At 33.3% G+C, this 20,120-nt stretch overlaps 2 protein-coding genes across 5 annotated transcripts in view; both read left to right on the top strand.

Annotated features, from left to right (window-relative positions):
- The window catches only part of LOC129790610 (autism susceptibility gene 2 protein), a 195,637-nt gene that overhangs the window by 2,908 nt on the left and 172,609 nt on the right, over window positions 1–20,120 (top strand). For all 4 annotated transcript variants that reach the window (XM_055828199.1, XM_055828198.1, XM_055828197.1 and 1 more), the window contains exons 2-4: window positions 9,143–9,379; window positions 18,899–19,021; window positions 19,137–19,172. In XM_055828199.1, the coding sequence (XP_055684174.1) occupies window positions 9,143–9,379; window positions 18,899–19,021; window positions 19,137–19,172 (396 nt within the window). The remainder of the gene's footprint in view (window positions 1–9,142; window positions 9,380–18,898; window positions 19,022–19,136; window positions 19,173–20,120) is intronic.
- The window catches only part of LOC129790616 (luciferin 4-monooxygenase-like), a 100,396-nt gene that overhangs the window by 52,950 nt on the left and 27,326 nt on the right, over window positions 1–20,120 (top strand). The gene's annotated exons all lie outside the window — the stretch shown is intronic.

The raw sequence follows: 20,120 nt of genomic DNA, 5'->3' as shown, positions 1-20,120 counted from the left end.
TGACTTTATACACTTTACATTTATATGTATACTAAAATGTCCATTTATGTTGCGACCTCTTCAAAAGAGAAGAAATATACTCTTCATATGTATATAATCCGCCCATTTCCAGCAGTGTTCAGTGAATGAAAAGTCGTAGAAAACCTGAAGAGAAGTTGTTGAATAGAATTAAATTTATTTATTCAATTTCATATTACTCTTCCATCTCTCTAAAATAGATTCATCAGACTTTTTCAGCTCGCTTATACGAATGGATATTGCTTACTAGTCACAATAAATAACAACAATCAATAGATATATAATTTTATTTGCTATATGTAGATGTAAAAAGGCAGAGAAAAAAATCAACACAAGCGCGCTGTATTATTTTTCATTGAGTTAAATGAGATGAAACTGTGTAGGAAGCATCTCAAATTACTTTGTGATTTTTTTTATATTGTGTTGTATTATAAAATTTAAAACCACAATAACATACTAAATTGCTCAATGATTAACAAGTTAGGAAGAGAAAGAGCAATATTGATTACATTTTCATGCTAATTTGTTTTTGTGTGTTTGCAATGTACTGCAACATGGTGGTGGTGTTGTGCGAATTTTCACAGTGTGGCCAGGTGAGACGATAACCCTGTGGCCACTCACTGTAGGGTCTCTTCACTCTGTGATGAGATGTGATGAAGGAAGAACTGGAGGAACAATGGAGGGCACAAAAAAACACGAGAAGAAATATAAAAGAAAGAGTCCAAGAGGAGTAAAAAAAAATACAAAGTAGAGAGGGGCTGTCACAGCTGCCTTCAAAAAAAGCAAGAAAAAAATCTTACTTAAAAATTCTTCAGTATTTTTTTTGAGGTTTTACTGAAGTCGAAGAATTGGCTTCGGTTTCAATTCATTCATGATGGGTCTTTTCTCTACTGACGAATTTATTTACTAAAGAAAAAACGATGAGGAGTAATTGAGCAGAATAAAATTTCTATACAGGGACAAAATATGTGGTTATGTACATAATATAGAGTGAAATATAAGGACTTAACTCCCCATGAAAAAGAGAAATGAAAAATTCAATATGAAGAATATTATCATTACGCTGTGGCTACACTTTTGAGGAAATATTTTAAAAAAAAAATCGAGAAAGAATTTTTATTGAGCCGTCTAAAAAATTCATATGACACAATTCCTTTGTTTTGAAATATGTAGTTAATTAAACCTTAAAGTTGCTTATAGTAATGAAAACTGTTGAATATAAATCGATAAATTATCTTTTGGAATAAGTATTTTATCATCTTTTTTGATCATACAGATTAATTTGTCTTATAGTATGGATACTTAAAGAAATGTTTTCTTTTCACCAAAGGTAATCTCAAGCTAAAGGATGCGATGCCAACAAGTCCAGGAGTCGGAAAACGTCTGAGAATCTACTCATCAGTTTCGGAATCATCACGTTCAGCAATTGACAAAAAATCTGCTGTAAAGGAGATCATCGCTAGACGATATATAGCGTTATTATTGCAAAGGAAGATTAATATCTACATAATTTCTGTGCAGTTACCATACCATTCTAAAGAAGATGAAATTCGTACTGAAATTTCAAAGATTTCAAGGATTTCTTGATCGCTGAATACGACCCAATAATATATTTATTTCACTCAATAACCTATACATAATAAAAAAATAAAATAAATAGTGTAAGATAAGTTAGTGATAGAGATCCTTACAGTTCAACATAATCATTAAACTGTATAAAAGAAGTAAGAGCAACAGTAAAATGAAGAGAGTCAAAAGTTCAGGTGAAATGGAGGCGACAGGAAAAGCGAATGAAGTTGAAAGTTTTAGCAGGAGATAAAGAAAAGAACATTGAGTGAAATTGTGTACAGAATTCTAAAGTGCGCACAGAAGTGCTTTAAAGCTCTTGTCAAGTTTTGTGGCTTTGACTTAATCCTCTGTAATCTTAGCATGGACATGAATATGTATTTTTATTCTTTCCGCACAAAATACAATTGCAGATCATACGAATACCATTGCGACAAATTTATATTAATACATCATGAATGGATGAATAATGGTGGAGGGCTCTTTGGTGGAATTTTCTTCTTTTTCGGGTGTGCCATATAAAAAATTTTATGGGATAAAATTATTTAAAAACTCCATGGATATAGCTCTTCGTGTCAAAAATATACTTTTTCTTTTTTTTTCAACAAGAAATGTTCGGATGAGAGCTTAAAAAGATGTTTTCCCCTCATTAAATTTGCATGAAAACTGTGGATGAATTTTTCACGAGTGAAGATTGATGAAGTATGAGGAATAAATTGATGGAGCAAGTTAAACATAGGGTTATTTAATTAATACTCTGTGAAATAATAATTATAAATCGATTAGTACATTTTTTTGTATATAAATATATTGCTATTTAATATTCGACGAAAAGCTCACGGTAACCATATCAAACATGACACCCCCACAACCCCTTTGTGGAAGATCTATAAATAAATATGAAAATTTATTACACAACACACTGATGAAATGTGCCAACATCAGGAAGTGTAATTTTCACCTTTGAACTGTGTCCTTTCTGTTCATTTTTTTTTTCAACCTGTAAAAGTATAGCGTCATAAACAGGGATATTGCATTTTATATGTTGCTATACAAGCTAAAGAAATGAATCACGTAATGTTTTCACGAGTAACTGTGCCTGGGTGTATAAAACTTCCACAGCCTCAAGAACGGAAAGGGTAATTGAAGATTGAAAAAAAACGAGGGAGAATGAAAAACCAAAGGGGTTGGAAAATTAATTTAAAGACTTTCTCCAATTTCACTTTTCACATACACACACATAACTTAATTTTTCGGAGATGTGATTTATGTTTTTTCCGCCGAGAATACTTCACATTCCACCCAACAGTGGAAGAATTTATCTGAAAGAGAGACAACATAAAATGGAAGACTCGCACAGCATCACTTTAGCACATAAATATTAATGTGTTTTAAAAATCTATTAGCAAATTGAATACGAAACGCTAATTAATTATTGTTTGAAAACTGTTGAATTGACTTTTTAGTGCTCTACGGTGTGAAGTTGAAGCTTCAATATTTGAATACATAATTTTTTTTTTAAGTTTTGACACTAAAATTTATGCAACGCACGAGGTCTTGTTTTGAAACACTCTATTGACTCTGTGAGGAGTAAAACAATCCCAGCAGAGGTTATTAGACGGAAATGAATACCGTAAAGGGGGATTTTAAGGCTGTAAAATTGTATAGAACCTAAATCAATAGCTTTTATATTAAATTTTTAGTATTTTTTCCAACAATTTAGTTTAAATAAGAGCTAAATTTTGTACCTAAAATTAAGATTTAGTGACATCTATTGTCATAATGGTAAACAATATTCCCTAATCGTCAATCCCAAATAACCCACTTGATTTCGGAAGCTCTCTGTTGTGGGGTTTCAATCAATCATTGGGTCGTTTTATTGATTGTCCGATAACTCGCTTAATCATTCCTATCAGGGGAATCAGTCATACATATAAAGAGAGAAGAAAATATTTGTTGGGGAATTCTAAGTTAAATTGACAAGCATCCAAAGGCAATTTAACCTCCCCCCATGTTTCTTATCTCTTGTTAAACACGTCCTTGCCATTTTCCAATTCGTATTGCGAAGAGAGAGAGAGGAAATTAAATGGTCTGTGGGCAAGGAGCCAAAAACTGATTTTGCTTTTGCCATCTCTACCCAAACCATTTGCAGTTGTCCCCCCACAACCAGTCCAGAAACCGCCAACCCGGAATTTTTGCAACATCTTTATTGTCGACAAGGAAACATCAACAACAGGATGAGAGGAGTAAACTATTTTATGTCTAACACTAAATACTCCTAGAGCCCGTTTCTCACCTTTATCCTCTCTCACTGTGTTAAGGAACTCCAAAACGACTTTTTCCACACTTTTGGCAAGAAGAAAAAGTTTTCTGCTTATTCACAGCGAAGAACTATTGTACATGGCAGCTGTTGGAAGGATTGGGGGATGGGAGCGAGCTTTAATAAGTAGATAATTTTAATTTAAAAACTTAATTAAATAAATGATAAATATATGCTGCACTCAATTTACATTCTGTACAAAATATTTGAAAATTTTCACGCAAATTAAATTAAAAAAAAAATGTTCATATAATGCGATTTCGTAAAAATAACAAACTGAAAGAATTAATAAAATGTGCAAAGGACATATTTCATTGCATATGACTAATTGGTAATTCCATTGAAAAAAGGTTCAATGCCAATTTGTGCAATAACTTATTAATGAATTGTAATGATTGATTTGCATCAAATTTTACCATAAACATGTCATTTTGCTCGCTATTAAACTATAAAATGCACCCAATTATATTAGGAAGGAAAATTCAATTTTCGGAATTTATTTGTCATGCTGTATGCTTTTTGCCATTCAATTCTCATGTATACCTATACCAATACAATTAAGCTCCCTGCTAATTCTATTGATTAAATGTATAATGAACATATGATTTTATTGTTTTATTTAGCAAAAGATGTTTTTTGATTAATTAAATGTGATTAATTGCAAGAAAATTAATTTGTTTAATCTTTATTTGGAAATTTTTATTTAAAACATTGCATATAAATTATGAAAATAGTATTAAAATATAATAAAAACTCACATTTAACAAACAATGATAAATAGTTTAAAAAAAAATATAATTCAAAATAATCAACCCCAAAATATCTACTTGCTTTTCCACTTATTCAATAAACTTTCAGCTTATTTATTTTTCTGATTTGATGATATTTATTGAATTTCATGCTATATACAAAACTAAATGCTCCGAGTGATGGTATGTGGTGGTGCGTTGATCCTGAGAGAGAGAAAAGGAAATTGCCATTGGGCGGAGAGAAAAAAAAGGGATATCGGATAGCATACAAACATTTTCCTGCTGATGGAACAAATTTAATCTGCACCCGAAATCCATCCATTTACCCCTAAGCTGTCCCGAATTTTGGTAACCGAGCGAGTATCCTCCGGGGTCGGGTATTTATGTGTGCAACAACTCTATGCCATTCAACTTGCGGTGGGTTTTCTCCCCCTTTCGTTTTTGGCATTCATCCTCATTTTCTGCCACACAACATTGCTATGTTGTGCATCAGATGGCATTTGGGGTTGGGCAATCATAATGTCATCATATTTACACACAAAATACGCGATATTCATTGACTCGTCTCTCACATTGGGTGTGCGGTAAGAGATACAAGAGGAAATTCTGTTTTCTATTGAGATTAAATGTTTTGATATATTTGCCCAGATTGGGTAGGGTAGGAGAAAGTTCCCAATAAAACGCGTTCAATGGGGAACTTATGGGGGGTTCTTGAATTGTATAAATTACCCATATTTGTATTGAAGTTGTTGTACAAAAGTTTTGTAAGCTGGAAGAGACATATATATTTTAATGCGATGTTGTCTTCTTCATTTCGTATTCTATGATACTTTCTATTTAATAGCCCATTGAATTACTCAATATTGTCTCCCATCGCTTTATTTGGTGGTACAAAATCTTATTAAAGTGTCCGTTTCTTTTTTTTCTCTCTCTAAAACATTTATTTGTTTTTTTTTTCCTTTATTTAAATAAAAATTGATAATTTATTTAAATCATTTTCAATTGTCAAACTGTGGGATATTTTAGGATAATTTGGCACAAATTCAAAATAAAATAACATTTTGCATTATATTGACAATTGGAAATTAATTTGAATTTCCAATTAATTTTTTTTTCTGTCTAAAATAATTTAGTTTATTAAACAATTAAATATAAATTATTTGTGACAAAAATGAAAGGTAATTTTAGGAATTATTTTCAACAGAAGTTTATTGTCGACAAAGAGTAATTGATCTAATCAACCCAAATTATTCCATTGTTGTATATGGTTTCATTTAACACCTGATACAATGTGTCCCCTTCAACGACATTTCGTACAAAGGGTAACGTATTTGTATTTTAATTAATCTCTTGATCTAAATATTCTCTTAGACGGCTCTTTGTACACTTTCAGTGCTATGAAAGAGACTTTGTGATTCAAAAAGATAATTGAAAATTTTTTAAAGTTTATTTTTATCAAACTTTCCCTCTTTTGTAAAATATATTTGATCCGATTTTAATAATTCAAATCGATTACTTAAAGATTTAATGTAAATTCATTAAGAATTTTTGAATATCTCACTAGGGATGAATAAAGAAAATGTAACAAAAACTCAAAAAAAGTTTAAAAAGTCCTAAAATTCCTTCAATTTCTAACCTTTTTGGGTCATCCCTTAGTTAGATACTCCATAATTCTAACTCGATTTTATTCAAACCTATTAATCATAGCCTGAGAAATTTAGACAAATAAAACCTAATTTTTGCTAATTTGAAAACATTTTGAGAGCATCTACATAACATAGGTAAACGTATTATGTAGGTGCAGAAAAATGAGGCTAAAAATAGAGGAATTATGAATTAAATGTTTTTGGATATTTTCCAAAAGAATAGCGGCAAAATATGTTTAATATATTATGGAGTTGATTTTTTCGCTGGTGAAGCCAGAGGCGTAGTGAAATTTCATTTGTCACTGAGTTTATGATGGGATGGCGTAGTCGGTGTAGTCTGTGTATGTGTGGGTAGTGTGCAAAACGTTGATGTTTTGACCATAGCAATGGGTTGGATTTTTGTGGCTGAAACCACAACCATTAAATTGAATTATTATTAATTTTTGAACTCACCCTTCGTCAAATAGTGGGGTAAATTGGATTTTCCATTTCCGCTTTCCGCGATAAATTTTTGAGGTTGTTGCTTTTGTGCACACTTTCATCTCCTCCCCGCCCCATGCTACCGTATATATAGCAACATACCCCATTTTGGATAATCCATGTTCCCTGCTAAAATATGTATTGATATTTATTTTTTTCCACCCATCAAAATTTGCTTACAGCAATCGTGCTCTTTTTTCCCAACTTTCTCTCCACATTCGTTTCACAAAAATTGAGTTTAGAATCACTTGCTACCAAATTGTCTGTGCAGAAGCTCGTGTGGGTGATGGTGTGTGAAGTGTCGAATGGCAGTTTTAAGGGATAGACAAATGGGTGAAGTTGGGGAGCACGAGAAAAAAAACGGGGTGGAAATGAAATGGTGGAAAATTTCAACATTGTTCAACTCAATTGCACTTCAAGACATAAAATTTTGTACGATTTGTCTTCAAAGTCACTTCCTTGGGGTTCTTTTCCGGTTGAACATATAACACCTCACTTAAAAAGTCTGTAAGCTGAGAATTTTGTGGGTTTTCTTTTAGTGCAATTTGTACATTAGATTTTTTTAATACACATAGAACATTCATTATACTATTTTTGGGTTATCTGATACATTTGGAAGTTTGCTTAAAATTAAAATGGAGACGCCTGGTGATTATTTCGCGTCTCTAGTTTCAATTAAAAGTTTGTCATTAATTTGAGTATCTTGTTCTGCTTACCAAAAATCAAGAGAAAGTTTGTAAGTGTGTATTAATGATTCTGTTTTTGAGATTTTTTGAGTAAATTTCTCGAAATTCTAAGCTTAGAACAATGAATGTTGCAAAAAGACCTACAATTCATCTTTTAAAAGAACATTTTTAGTTTCCTCAGCTCTTTCTGGAAAATTTACAATACTCTTAGGTCTTAAGAAAAATTGTTCAGAGTTACATACTTAAAAGTTTATTTACCAGGCGCCTCCACTTGATAAATAATAAAAAAAAAATTTCTAGCAGAGTAGTCTGGTGTTGGTTTAGCTTATTTAGCCACAAAACAATTTGCGATGGAGACGCCTGGTACTTACCTGGCGCCTCCACTTGAGCCACAATTTCAGGATGAATCAAGATTAATATTACGTAACTTTTTACCTTTTTCACAGAAAAATAAGTCCACAAAAGTAGTGGAAATGATCCTGTTAAGCAGTCTAGATAATTTTTCAAAGTTCATTGTAAAAAGTTAAATTTCTCCGTCTTTAATCACTTGTTTTTTTTCCCCTTAAAGTCTTTCTCATAACTTTTTCATCGCATTTCCCTTTGGAAAGTCCAAAGACTTTTGCACTAGTTTTTTTCTATATGTTGAAAAGCATAACCTCTCATCGTTTTCATCTTTCGTCAGTCTCTTGCACACTCACTTTTCTCCATAATATCTTCCCCGAAAAAAAAAGAAAGAAAGAAGATTCTCATTCCGCTTATTCGACTTACTCGTCGACACACATCTTCTTAACAGGCGTCTCTTTTTATTGAATTTTTATCTGCTTTGTATCTTGCTTTATCGCTGTATATAGCACACTCTGTGAGCACCCAGTAGAGGTAGATGTGGGGGCGGGTGGGGGTGGGAGAAAGGAAAGAAAATGTGTGTTCGGGAAGGAAAATCGGGTGGAAAAAAACATTCAGCTATGTATGGTAGTCACTCAGCCTAACACGATATAAAATAAGAGGAGGTTATTCGGCTCACTCTTGTGTTTTTTCTCCGCATTTTCCTCAAGTTTGGTGAAGGGGGAGGGGGTGTGCGGAAGCGCCTAGGAGGTAGAGGTTGCGGACGAATTGCTTTGGAAGGCATTTCCGTGTCCTTTTGACTTGGGTGGAAAATTGGTGATTCCGGTTCAGTGTGTATGTGTGTGCGTGTATTAAAAGGTGGGTGGTTATATGAGGGGGTGGGGCGGCCTTTTTCGGGCCAAGATGAGGGGTTGACTAAATGAGAAAACATGATGGGAGAAAATGGGTGTAAGTGTACAAAGTGAGGTTCTTTTCACATAATTATTATTATGTTTAAATTTGTATTTTCTCGCACAGTGGTGGGTGTAGAAAATGTGCGCGGCAAATGGGACGGAAGGGATGCCCCCAAAAGAGAAGAGGATCTCCGGCATTCATTGCATTAATTAATGCTATAGAGATAAATTTTAGATGATAATTCTTTTACACTCGTCGACCCAAGGGGTTTTTTTTTTCATTCAACTTCTTGTAAAATATTAAAATAAGATTGCAATGCGCGAACCTTTTTTTGTGGTTGCTGTACGGCCAATTCCATTTAGAGACCTTTTTAAAAAAAAACTTTGTGGAATCTTTTGGGGCTTATTTTCTAATTGCGTTGTGTCTTCTTATCACCCGCAGTACGCTATAAAAATTGCCAACAAACGCAACGAGAAGAGATTATCGGCCATTGCGGAATTAACAGCATTGGCCACTGTGGATGAGAAACCGCCGAAAATTGATACGGGCCAGAGGGATAAGGATCGCGATCGGGACAACAGAGATAGAGAGCGAGACTGGCAGTATCAAAATCATCACATCAACAATAATCACAGCAATCATCAACAAGGCAATCTGGTGGTTAATCATTTATCACATGTAAGTAGCGATGATTGTGTGGAGATTGAGGGTGATGGCAATTATTTGCTAACCCCCATTACGTTCATGCTTCGCTTCTCATTCTTGCACAATTCGACCCACTTAGTGGGTCCTTTTTGTGCCTCTTCAATGAGCATGAAGTGGAGGAGGGATCTTATTTTCTACCCTAAGTGGTTTAAGGAGAGAGAGAGGATGAATGAAGGAGGACGATGAGGATGTAATCCAGAAAGTCATTCTCTAGGAGGGGGCGTGTATGAAAGGAGAAGAAAGTCATTTTTCCTCCAAAATCTCGTCTTATACTTTTCCCACTATGTGGCGCCACTATTTACCTTCACAAGGTTAATTTCCTCCGCTAGATGGATAAATTTAATTTAGTTTTCTGCAATATTCAGCTACTTTTAAGCTCGACATTTCATATTTCCGTAAAAGCTTTGTTATTTTTAGAGCGTTAGATGCTGCGTGTATGCATTACAGATTTATTTTGCCATATTGTGAATTTTCCACTGTGTATATGGAGCCGCACTGTGTGCTTAATATTAAATTAATTTTGCCAATAGAGCGATGAACATGTGGTATCACAATGTAAAAGTTCTTTTCTATTTTCTATCTCATATTATTTTTAAATTAATTGAATTTTTGCAAATTAATTTTATAATTGAAATTTTAATAAAAATTTTAAATAAAAGATCCTACAAACTACAATTTACATTAAATGCTTCTACATAAGAGAAATTCATAAAACATAACTCTTCCAATAAACAAGACTTCACTATTAATCGCGGAAAATGTTGCAAAAAATATGTTGCTCCTAATTCATTGTCAGAAGCATTTAAAGTCACAACATTTTCACACGACAACCAATTACTTGTATCCACCGCAGCACATAAAACACAGTTCTAAATGTAATATCTTAAGATTTTACTCTGGTGGTGAATTGTCAACATCACATTCAGCGCCTCTTAAATATTTCACTCACGTGAATTCGAAGGATTATTCTTGTCTCATTATATCCACTCAGTCTTGTTTCTCTCTCTCCCAAAGAAAATTCAATTTAACGAACACATTCGGAAAATTGTCGATTTCTTCCTTGTATAAGAAAAAAAAAAGTCTTTCCGAAGAATCATTTAAACTTTTCCCGCACATAATTCGAATCCCATCACATAACACACACGTAAAATCTCTATGCTGGAGGATGTCTCAATTGGATGAATTCTCATTGAAATTCCACGTGTGTATAATGGTGTGGTTTTGTTGGCAAAGGGAGGGGGCAAGGGGGAGGAGAACGGTTTGTTTGTTGCAGGCGAGATAAATTAATTTTTGAACAATATAAGTTTTCAACAGTGAAAATATGTCCTGGGAATAATCGGGATTAATTCTCCGGAGGGGGACAACTGCAGCGTATTATATACAGCAGTGGATTGCAAGAGATAAAAAGCAATTCCGGGAAATTGGACAGAATTATTGGGTTGAAAAAGTTTGTGTTCTCTACGTTCTCTCTACCCCACCGCACAGTGTAGAGCAAGATGGTTATAATAGCACCAAAAACCGCATGCATATTTGCATTCTCTGCCAAAAGTGGATAAAGGCGAATTAGAAAGTTTTGAATGAATTTTTCACGTTCATCCAGTGAGTTTGTCCATTTTCATCAGTATTCGCGATAGGATTTTATAGACTGTGTGTGTGTTGTATTGAGTACTCTTTGGTGGCTAAATTCGTTGGTTGCATGTTGTATATTAAATTCAGATCTAAATGCTATCAAGTGGAAAAAAATCATTTGAAATATGATACAATAGCACGATTTTTTAAAAAAAAAATTCCCTAAAAATCCTCTATTTTTCTAAAGGAAAATATTCAATGAAAATTGCTTATAATTCTTGGATAAAAATTAACTGGAAATCCTTTCGTATTCCACTAGTTCTTCATCACCATATAATTATAGAGATACTTTATTGAGCACAAAATTAAGAATTTCCACCACGTATAAGAAAACATGAGAATAATTTGCAACCCTAATATAAATTCAAATTACTCCAGACGCTATATTGTTGTATTTTAATCACTTTTCTCTGTCTCCTTCCTCGCTCGCACCCACCCCACCAAAACCCCATGGCTTTTATGCCCTCATTTTCCCTTATTTACCTTCTCACACACACCACACCCTCATATTTTTCACCTTATCTCTAAATCTCGTGCTGAATTTTCCGGAAAGAAAATCTCCACGTTTTAAAACCCAACCCCGGTTGTGTCCTCAAAATACAATGATAATAAAGTCAGACCCATAATGATTCTACTTTTACTTCCTATGCGGGGTCGTTTGTTGATTTAAAATATTACATAAAGAAAACATTTTGAAAATCTTTTAACTGTGAACCGTGAAATTACACAGCATTTTCAAAACAATTAAAACTTTCCACCCCTTGTCGCACTCTTCCTTCTAAAATTACATTCACCTGAAATCATCATAAATTCTCCTTGTGTTAACCTACTGCGCTCAAGGTGTGTCAGACACGTCAGATAACCGCAATATGAGGGTTTCATCCTTTAAAGAGAATTGTTGCTGTGTTAAAGTTATTAAATATTGATTTAATTGCAATGAGAATATTAATTCTATAGCTGCCTTAAAGTACTCATTGATATGAATTAAATTTAGAATAATCATATTCAATAATTGCATTTTCATGATTATCTTGAATTGAATTTTAAAAGATTTCTTTCTAGATTTTAATTTAGAGTTTTAACATTTCATGAAAGAATATGAAACAGAATTTAAAAAAATAAGAAAGAAATTCTAGGAAATTAAAGAAAATTTAATTTAATCTAAGCACAAAATCTCAATTTCGAGTATCTTGAACCTGCTAAAAAAATAAGTCTCAGATAACCCCTTCAAATCGCATCATCTTACACGTTGTTTGTACATCAACCATGGCTAAATTGTTATAAAATTGTCTGAGAAATTAGAGGAAGAAAGCCTCATAATAACCTTCTTTTATGCCTTTAAATAAACACCCTGTAATTAGTGAGATGTTGGCTGCTTGGAAAAACCTTCAATATAAATTTTATATATCTATTAAATAATTTTAATTTATACATACAACCCTCACCATCGTAATTTCCACCCTCTTGGCATTCAATACCAACCCGCGAAGATTTTATTATTGATTGAAAATACCGTCAGAGAACAAAGGCACCCGGAAGGAATAAAGTTAAAGATTTTTCCAATTGAGATTGAAAATTTTACTCTCTGGGCGACAAAACAAAAGTAACTTTGTCGCCTTATCTAATTGAAAGGAAAAGATGTGAAAATTCTATTTTTAATTCAATTTCCAAAGAAGTGCGGGAGACACCAAGTATAGAGATACAGAAGAAGAAGAAGGAAAAATACCCCTGATGGGATATTCAAGAAAATGCCGCGAGAATAAAATTCCGTATTATGCATTTTCAACTTTGGGTCATAAAATTTATTCTCTTGTAAAAGTGAAAATTACGTTTCCTCCTAATTTTTCACAACGACGAGCTTGAGACATCGTTAAGCGTACACCCTGGTGGCAATAATAATAAAAAGAGGAAATATCGATTGCACGGGCAATAGAAAATGGCGATGTGAGATAGCTGGTGTGATGGAGGAAGGTCTCCACATTTGAGGGCAGGGGGGCTCCATGGAGGAGCACACAGATAACCAGTTTAAATTATATTGCAAAGTAAGATTCTTAATGTTACCCCGCAAGACAAGTCAGTGTTTTATTCTTCACTTTACCCCACATAAAATCGATTCTTTGGGGGTAATTAGTGTAATTGAAAGTGGGTAGAAAGCTCGCTCTCAAGAGTAAAAAGCTCATAAATGTTGAAAAAGTATCGATGTGCTTCACTTGGAATGTTTATTTTTAACATTTTCTACGAGAAATATCTTGGCGATAGATGACATTTTCACAGAATTTTATCATATAACTTGATAAAGGTACTTTTGCAAAGTAGAGCCATCTAGTGGCTAAATTAAATTAGATGAAATTGGCAGCGAATTTTTTCACTTTTTCAATTAAAATATTCCCTTTTTTCGGTTATTTTGGTAACATTTACCTTCAATTTCAATCGAAAAACTAATTGCGGGTTTTCATCAACCAATAAAAGAAATCTTTTTAATTCTATTTCTGGTTCAACTGGTTCAAATAAATAGATCGGTACCTACCAAAAACCACAGAGAGTTTTGGATTGAAATTATGAGTGAGAGGAATAATTACCGACAATTGCCGCTAATTGACTAATTGGTGGCTTCAATACAATGGCTCTGGATTATTGTATACTTATGACAAAAGTGTTTTAGGGGTTGGAGTATATGTAGCGGGGTGGGGCGGGGGGTAGTTACGAGTAGATTACATAGTATTACCACCCATCCCAACAAATTTGTCTCTCTCATTTGTAAATGGTGTATTCAACGTATATCGTATAGCCATCAAAACCACCCACCAATTGTGCACCTCTCTATGCCATTCGTCAAACAAAACAATAAACCATCTCCAATTACACCACATTGTCTCATACCCTCACCTCCGAAATGGATGTTCTTCCTTCCCCCCAATATCAATCTCATTTGATTTACAATGAAAATCACTATATGGCTCCCTATCTACTTTCAAGGTGGATGGGGGGAGGGTTGTAGTTTAAATACACGAGCGTAAATGTCAAGTGGTTGGATTATTTTATAGAATGAATGGAATGAAGATTAATTTTCCCGTCTCAATTGTTCTAATAGAGAAAAAAAACCACGATGGGATGTTTGAATTTTGCGCGCGTTGAGGTTGAAGTAGTCTATGCTGGAGAAACGACATCTATTGACTTTTCTGTATTTAATATTTCAATTATTTTAATCAATTTTATAAAATAAATTTTAGGGAGATTTTAAATCTTTAAATTATACCTAAAATTATCTTCCATTAGAGGGCTTGTAGTATGTTCAAAAGAGAGACATCTATTGGAAAATTTCGATTAATGAATACGACTATCATGTATTAAAAACCGAAATAATATTTTTAATTAATAAAATTTTGCGCTCTCTTTAACATCTTTGAATGATAAATTAAGTTTCAATTATATAGTTAAGCTGGTATACCATTTTTTTGTAATTCTCATTAAAATTAATCCAGCTGGTAAATCCGGCTACTTCACTTAAATCTTCTACGGATTTATTCTTTTTAAAATATAAATTACACAAAAAAAGTCCCCACAGTATGGGAGCAATAAATGCAATATAGTGGGGTGAGTGGTGGAAAAAAAAGGAGAAAACTATAAATAAAATAAACGCGACGACAACACATGTTCAATCCCAAGTGATTTATTGAATCGCGTGTTCTCTCAAATAAATGTTTAGCTCGTTCGACTGTCGCGAAAATAATTTTGTGTATATGTTGCGCTCGCGCGAAATGTTTATATTGCTCCAAATGTGTATATGTTGCAATATAAAAGTTACATTTATCTGCAAATTCACTCCTCTCTCACACTCTGTGTATATTTTGATTTTTTTTGGGCACCCCGCGATACGGAGATTTACATTTTGGAAATATGTATATAGAAAAAAAGCACACACCGCATGGAGCGAAGAACAAAAAAAATTATGGGAGATTTTAAATTATTGCGGTTTTCACGGGTGAATTGCTTTTAGGAGTTAATTAATTGGAGAACAAATAGCTTTTAGCTTCAATGGATAAAAATCTCTGTATTGATTCTTAATCGACGGGGGGAGATAAGCAAATAATTCCCTCAAAATTGCTCCTATCTCTTATTTCTTCGTCGTCGCCATAAAGCAGTCGATTTGTGCGGTTACTGAAATGTCTGTATTGTAGATGAATGATTGGAATTAATTTCATGGGATTTTTGAACTTTTTATTAAACAGTCATAATAAATTTAAAGTTTTTATTCTACAGAAGTTTAGTATTTTATAGGGGTCGAAAGCTCTTGTAATTTTGAGCTTTTATTCAGTCTTTGGGAACTTATTTGTCACATTTGTTATGTACAGTGGGACCCCAGTACAACGACCGCTTGGTTATACTACTCTCGCGCATTGAAAATAATGAGTGAGAAGAGTACATCCGAGTGGTCGTTGTACTGGGGTCCCACTGTACAGTTTATCTGATACCTCCGGGCTTCAAAGGGTTAACCATTAATTGAAATGTAAAAAAAAAGAAAATCTAAATTTTAAGCAAAATCTTTACAATCTAATTCTTTTTCTTCAAGCTTTAAACTTTTACATAAAGTTTTTGCTAAAAAAATCATTTAAAAACTTAATCTAAATCATCAATCTATGTTCCCTCACAACTCTACTGCGGGATTTCGTATATTCACTATCTCTGCTGGCGTGTAGAGTCAATATGAGTGGGGCTTTTTGTTCCACATTGAACTGTGAGAGGTAGGAGGTGCAAAAGCGCCATGAATGGCAAGGTTGAGGGTAGTCGTTGGGAGGATATCTCTCTATCTTTATCCTCCTCTTCTATTATTGCTTGAATACCGATATATATAATACACCAAAGTCAATTCTCGGTTGCACAGTCCATCGCAGGCATGTGTGGAGGGATGCGAAGGAGAGTAGAAAAACAATTTAAATGGTGTTCAGTTGCAATTTATGGTGGTTTTCTGGTCGTATCAGTGCAGAAAAAGGCAAATATTTATAGATCCATTTGGCAAATTGCGTAAGCTCTTTTGCCCTCAAAATAATGAACAAATTCACTCTGGGTGGCAGCAATTGATTATTGTGCACCAATTAGCGATTAAATGGTGGATGGTGGTGCGCCTGTCGCAATTTCTTTAACAAACATGCGCGCACTTGGCTGAAATGGACTTCTACATAATCCTAAACTCTCTCATCTATATGGTTGATTGCTGTCCATATTGGGTACAAAGAGGGGCAATTATGCACTTTGTGGAGTAAAAAAAAAGAAAAATACTAAAAGGCACAATCTGGTGTGTGGAGAGTTTTATGCAAAAGAAGAGGCACTTTTTCAGTGCTATAAACATAAGAAGCGTAAATGAATTTAATGGGTGGAGAGAAGTGAAATTATGTTGTACTGCCGGAGACGAAGTTAATTCCCTATGAAGTATAGAGAAACATTAAAATAACAACATGAGAGAATGTGATGGTTAATAAATAAATTATGTAAATGGCTTTCTATGTAATTTGAGTTAATTTATATTATTATGTTATGTTATATATTTTGACGGCATGTTTTCATTTTAGAGATATGTGGGGAGGTGCCATTTGGAGAATGGTTTAGAGACTTTTAAGCACAGCTTGGCTCAAAAGGAGCATGAAAGCAGAGGGTTTTGATATTTAGAGTATTATCACTGAAAGAAAATTTAGGGATATTTAAAAGCTTGAGATTCTTTATTATTGTCAATATTCACAGAATAAGACAAAACTTTATGAGAATTTACTCATTGTAGGAGGAATGAAAATTCTCTTTTTTCTTTTTCTTTTTAAACTAAATGATTGATTTAGAAAACTTTAAATTAGGTACTCAGAACAAACCATTTTTTTGCATTAAAATAAATCATTTACAGCACAGACTCTGTTTTTGATATACATAACTCAGCATAACTCGCGTGTTTTTTCATCCTAATTTTTCTTATTCACCTCCCTTCTCCTTCATTTTACTCTAATGCTGTGTAATACCTCCCCTCATCCTCCTTGAGCCCACTATTTATTTGCAGAGTGTATAATTTTCTGGTAAATTATTAAATGTACCTCCGACATGAATCTCACATAATTTTCGGGGTGAAAGGGAAAATCATGCGAACCATTTCTCTTTGCCTTCATTGCCAGCTATGCGATATATTTGATTAGATTATCGCGATAAGCAATCGTCGTAAAATACAGAGTGTGGCACAAATGGGAGGAAAAGTACTTCATTTTATATATACGAGCAATCTGCAATATTTTTACTAAAATGACGGATTTACTTTCGGAAGAGGCATTTTTTATGAAATCGAAAAAAAAACACTAAACGAGAAAACTCTAAAAAGCTTGTTAAATGAAATTGCCTGTGGGATTGGGAAAATTTTTGCAATATTTTTTTCGAATATCCTTTTCAAAATGTATTTCTTTATTTTATTGTTTTCATCAATGGATTGAGGAAATAAACTTGTCTCCTTTGGATTTTCCATTTTTGTTATGTTTTTGTTATATGAAAGAGCTATGTCATTTTTAGTGAAAAACATTGTTGTGATAGTGGCACAGAAGATGAAGCATAAAGAATGAAGATCTTGAACTTTGTATAGAGAGGGAAGATGTAGTTAAATAGGAGTATCATTACCTTTGTTAAATAGCAAAGACATAAAATTTTTCTATACTTTTAAAGAATCTTAGCGTCGTTTGAAGGTGAAATAAGTAGTAGAGCTCTTTATAAAGCTCTTTGAAAGCTCCTTTTTACCCCAGAAAAGTATTGAATTCTTCGAAAATTACTCAAAACTTTTATTTGTTTTCAAAGTCTTTGGAATCAATAAATCACTTTTACTATTGAAGTTGAAAATTATTTAAAGAGAAACTCTTTAAGACTTGTTTTATTTGCAATTGCCATGAATACAATAAAATCCTTCTGAAATTCCCAGAAATTATGAAAATCTTTTTGAAAAAGAAATTTTTCTTAGAATTTGTTATATTCCTATAAAATTCAAAGAATATGTTTGAAACTGAAAAATTGTTTCTTCTATCCCACAAGTAATTGAAACAAATTCGAAAAAAAACTTCTCTAATCTTTCTTAAATATTTCTCTAATGATTCTTTCTTGAATCCCAAAAAAACATTTGCAGTAACTTTTAAATTCTTGAAATTCAGGACATAGATATCTTTTAAATTTATTTAAAATAGATTGCCAAATCGCAAAGTCAAAATCTAAATATGCTTTTCCGGGAAATTCTTCCTAAGTTTAAGCTCTGAAATGCTACTATCGTCCTTCTTGAGCGACTTTTTTTTTCTCAATATGTTGATTTCATCTGGCATTCACAACAGCAGAGTATGAAGATGGGTTTGTGGAATGAAGATTTTTCTAGAGACGAAAAATTGCATTTCTGCATTTTGTACAAGCAAAAGGATGACAATAAAATAAATTAAATAAAGCGGAAAATGGGAAAAGTTGAATGTCAAGAAGGAATCAACAATCCTTATTGGATTGCATATGTATATATGTAGGGAAGAAGTCTGTCTCCAAAGTATCGCATTCCTTTGACTTGTGCCATGTTTATTTCTTCTGATATATACTATTCAACATATTTTTCTGCTATTTCTCATCTTTTTCATAAAATGATTATATATGGAGACATGATGGGGTGATAGGAGACTAAAATAGCAACATTGAGATACATATTTTATCATCTCATTGCATTTTTATTGAAGATCCTTCCTCCGTGTGCAATGTATTATGTACATATATTATATAATTTCCTTTCAACAGCATCAAGTTGAACATTTATTAAATTCTCAATGCTTTCTGTGAGCACACACATTCATTTTTTTTTACATTAAAACTTTTTTGCAGAATTCATTAACAATAGCACAAGACCCGGGTACTTCTGATGACAGTGGACGAGCTTCTGAGAGATTGACGACGTCCTCTGTGGCTCCCCGTGATGCGGACAGTTCAAGAGATCGACTAAGTGATGTATGTTGTTTGATTTATTGGCTTAATTGCATTTGAGTAATTTATATTGGTTGGAAATTGTATACACATTAATCCTCTCTCTGTTTCTTTCTTTCTCCTTTAATTATTCCAACAGGCAAGTAGTAGATGTAGCTCCGGGAAAGGATATATCGTAAGTGTCAATTTACACCCTTCTTTATTGTCTTGCCCTATACCTTACTTTTTTGCCCCCATTCCTTCTCACCTTTGCGCAATCTTTACGACACAACCACTGTGTGGAAACATCTCTATTTTTTGAAAATTAAGTACACTGTCTTGATGAAAAATTGCCACAAAGTCATCACGAAGAACAGGTTCTCGTGAATCTTATTGCTGGTGTCTTATCTTTTTTGTTTTCTGTCGTCTATATAACTTGACTAATGAATAAATTGATGTGATTTTTATGTGCATGACAAAAACTGAATGGAAGATAACATTTAAAATGCACTGAACGATGATTTTGAAGTGCCTTCCGAAGAATGAAATTAGAGAATCAAGACATTAATTTACACGAAGTTTTAATATAGAATTTCATCCTCATCTAATGTAGTTAAGAGCATGTTATTCTGAACTGAATATCCGGAGTTAATTTCATGAATGTCCTTATAATTTTATGAACATGTTACCATTTTCCTCGTAGATCTTATATTTCCATTTACCCTTTTACCATGTCATTTGGGGCCGGAAGAACTTAGAACAAAAGCACGCGGAAGGATATTGTAATTGAAGTCATTTTGATGTGGAAAGAAAGGAGATTTTTCATACATTTCGCACACAATTTGTTGCGAATTTTCCCCACAAAGTTTCCTCTTTGTGAAACTTCTTTCCCTTCACATCTCTCAGGCACATGCCAAAAAACAATCCAACACAGAGATGCCACACGAAAACCCCTAAAGGGATGGAGAAATTCCTCTTACACGACAAACTTGAAAGTTTTTTCCGAATGCTCGCTGAATGGAAAAGCCAACGTTAATTTTTCTCATAACCCTATATGTATATGTATTTTTGGTCTATAACGACGAAGATGTGGTGTAAAAGTCATCCATAAAAATGTGTCAGATGAGGGAGTCATACTGTATGT

The sequence above is a fragment of the Lutzomyia longipalpis genome, chromosome 2 (assembly GCF_024334085.1).
Source record: "Lutzomyia longipalpis isolate SR_M1_2022 chromosome 2, ASM2433408v1".
NCBI lineage: Eukaryota > Metazoa > Arthropoda > Insecta > Diptera > Psychodidae > Lutzomyia > Lutzomyia longipalpis.
Note: the sequence above shows the minus strand (reverse complement) of the source record. Positions and strands in the feature narration are given on the sequence as shown.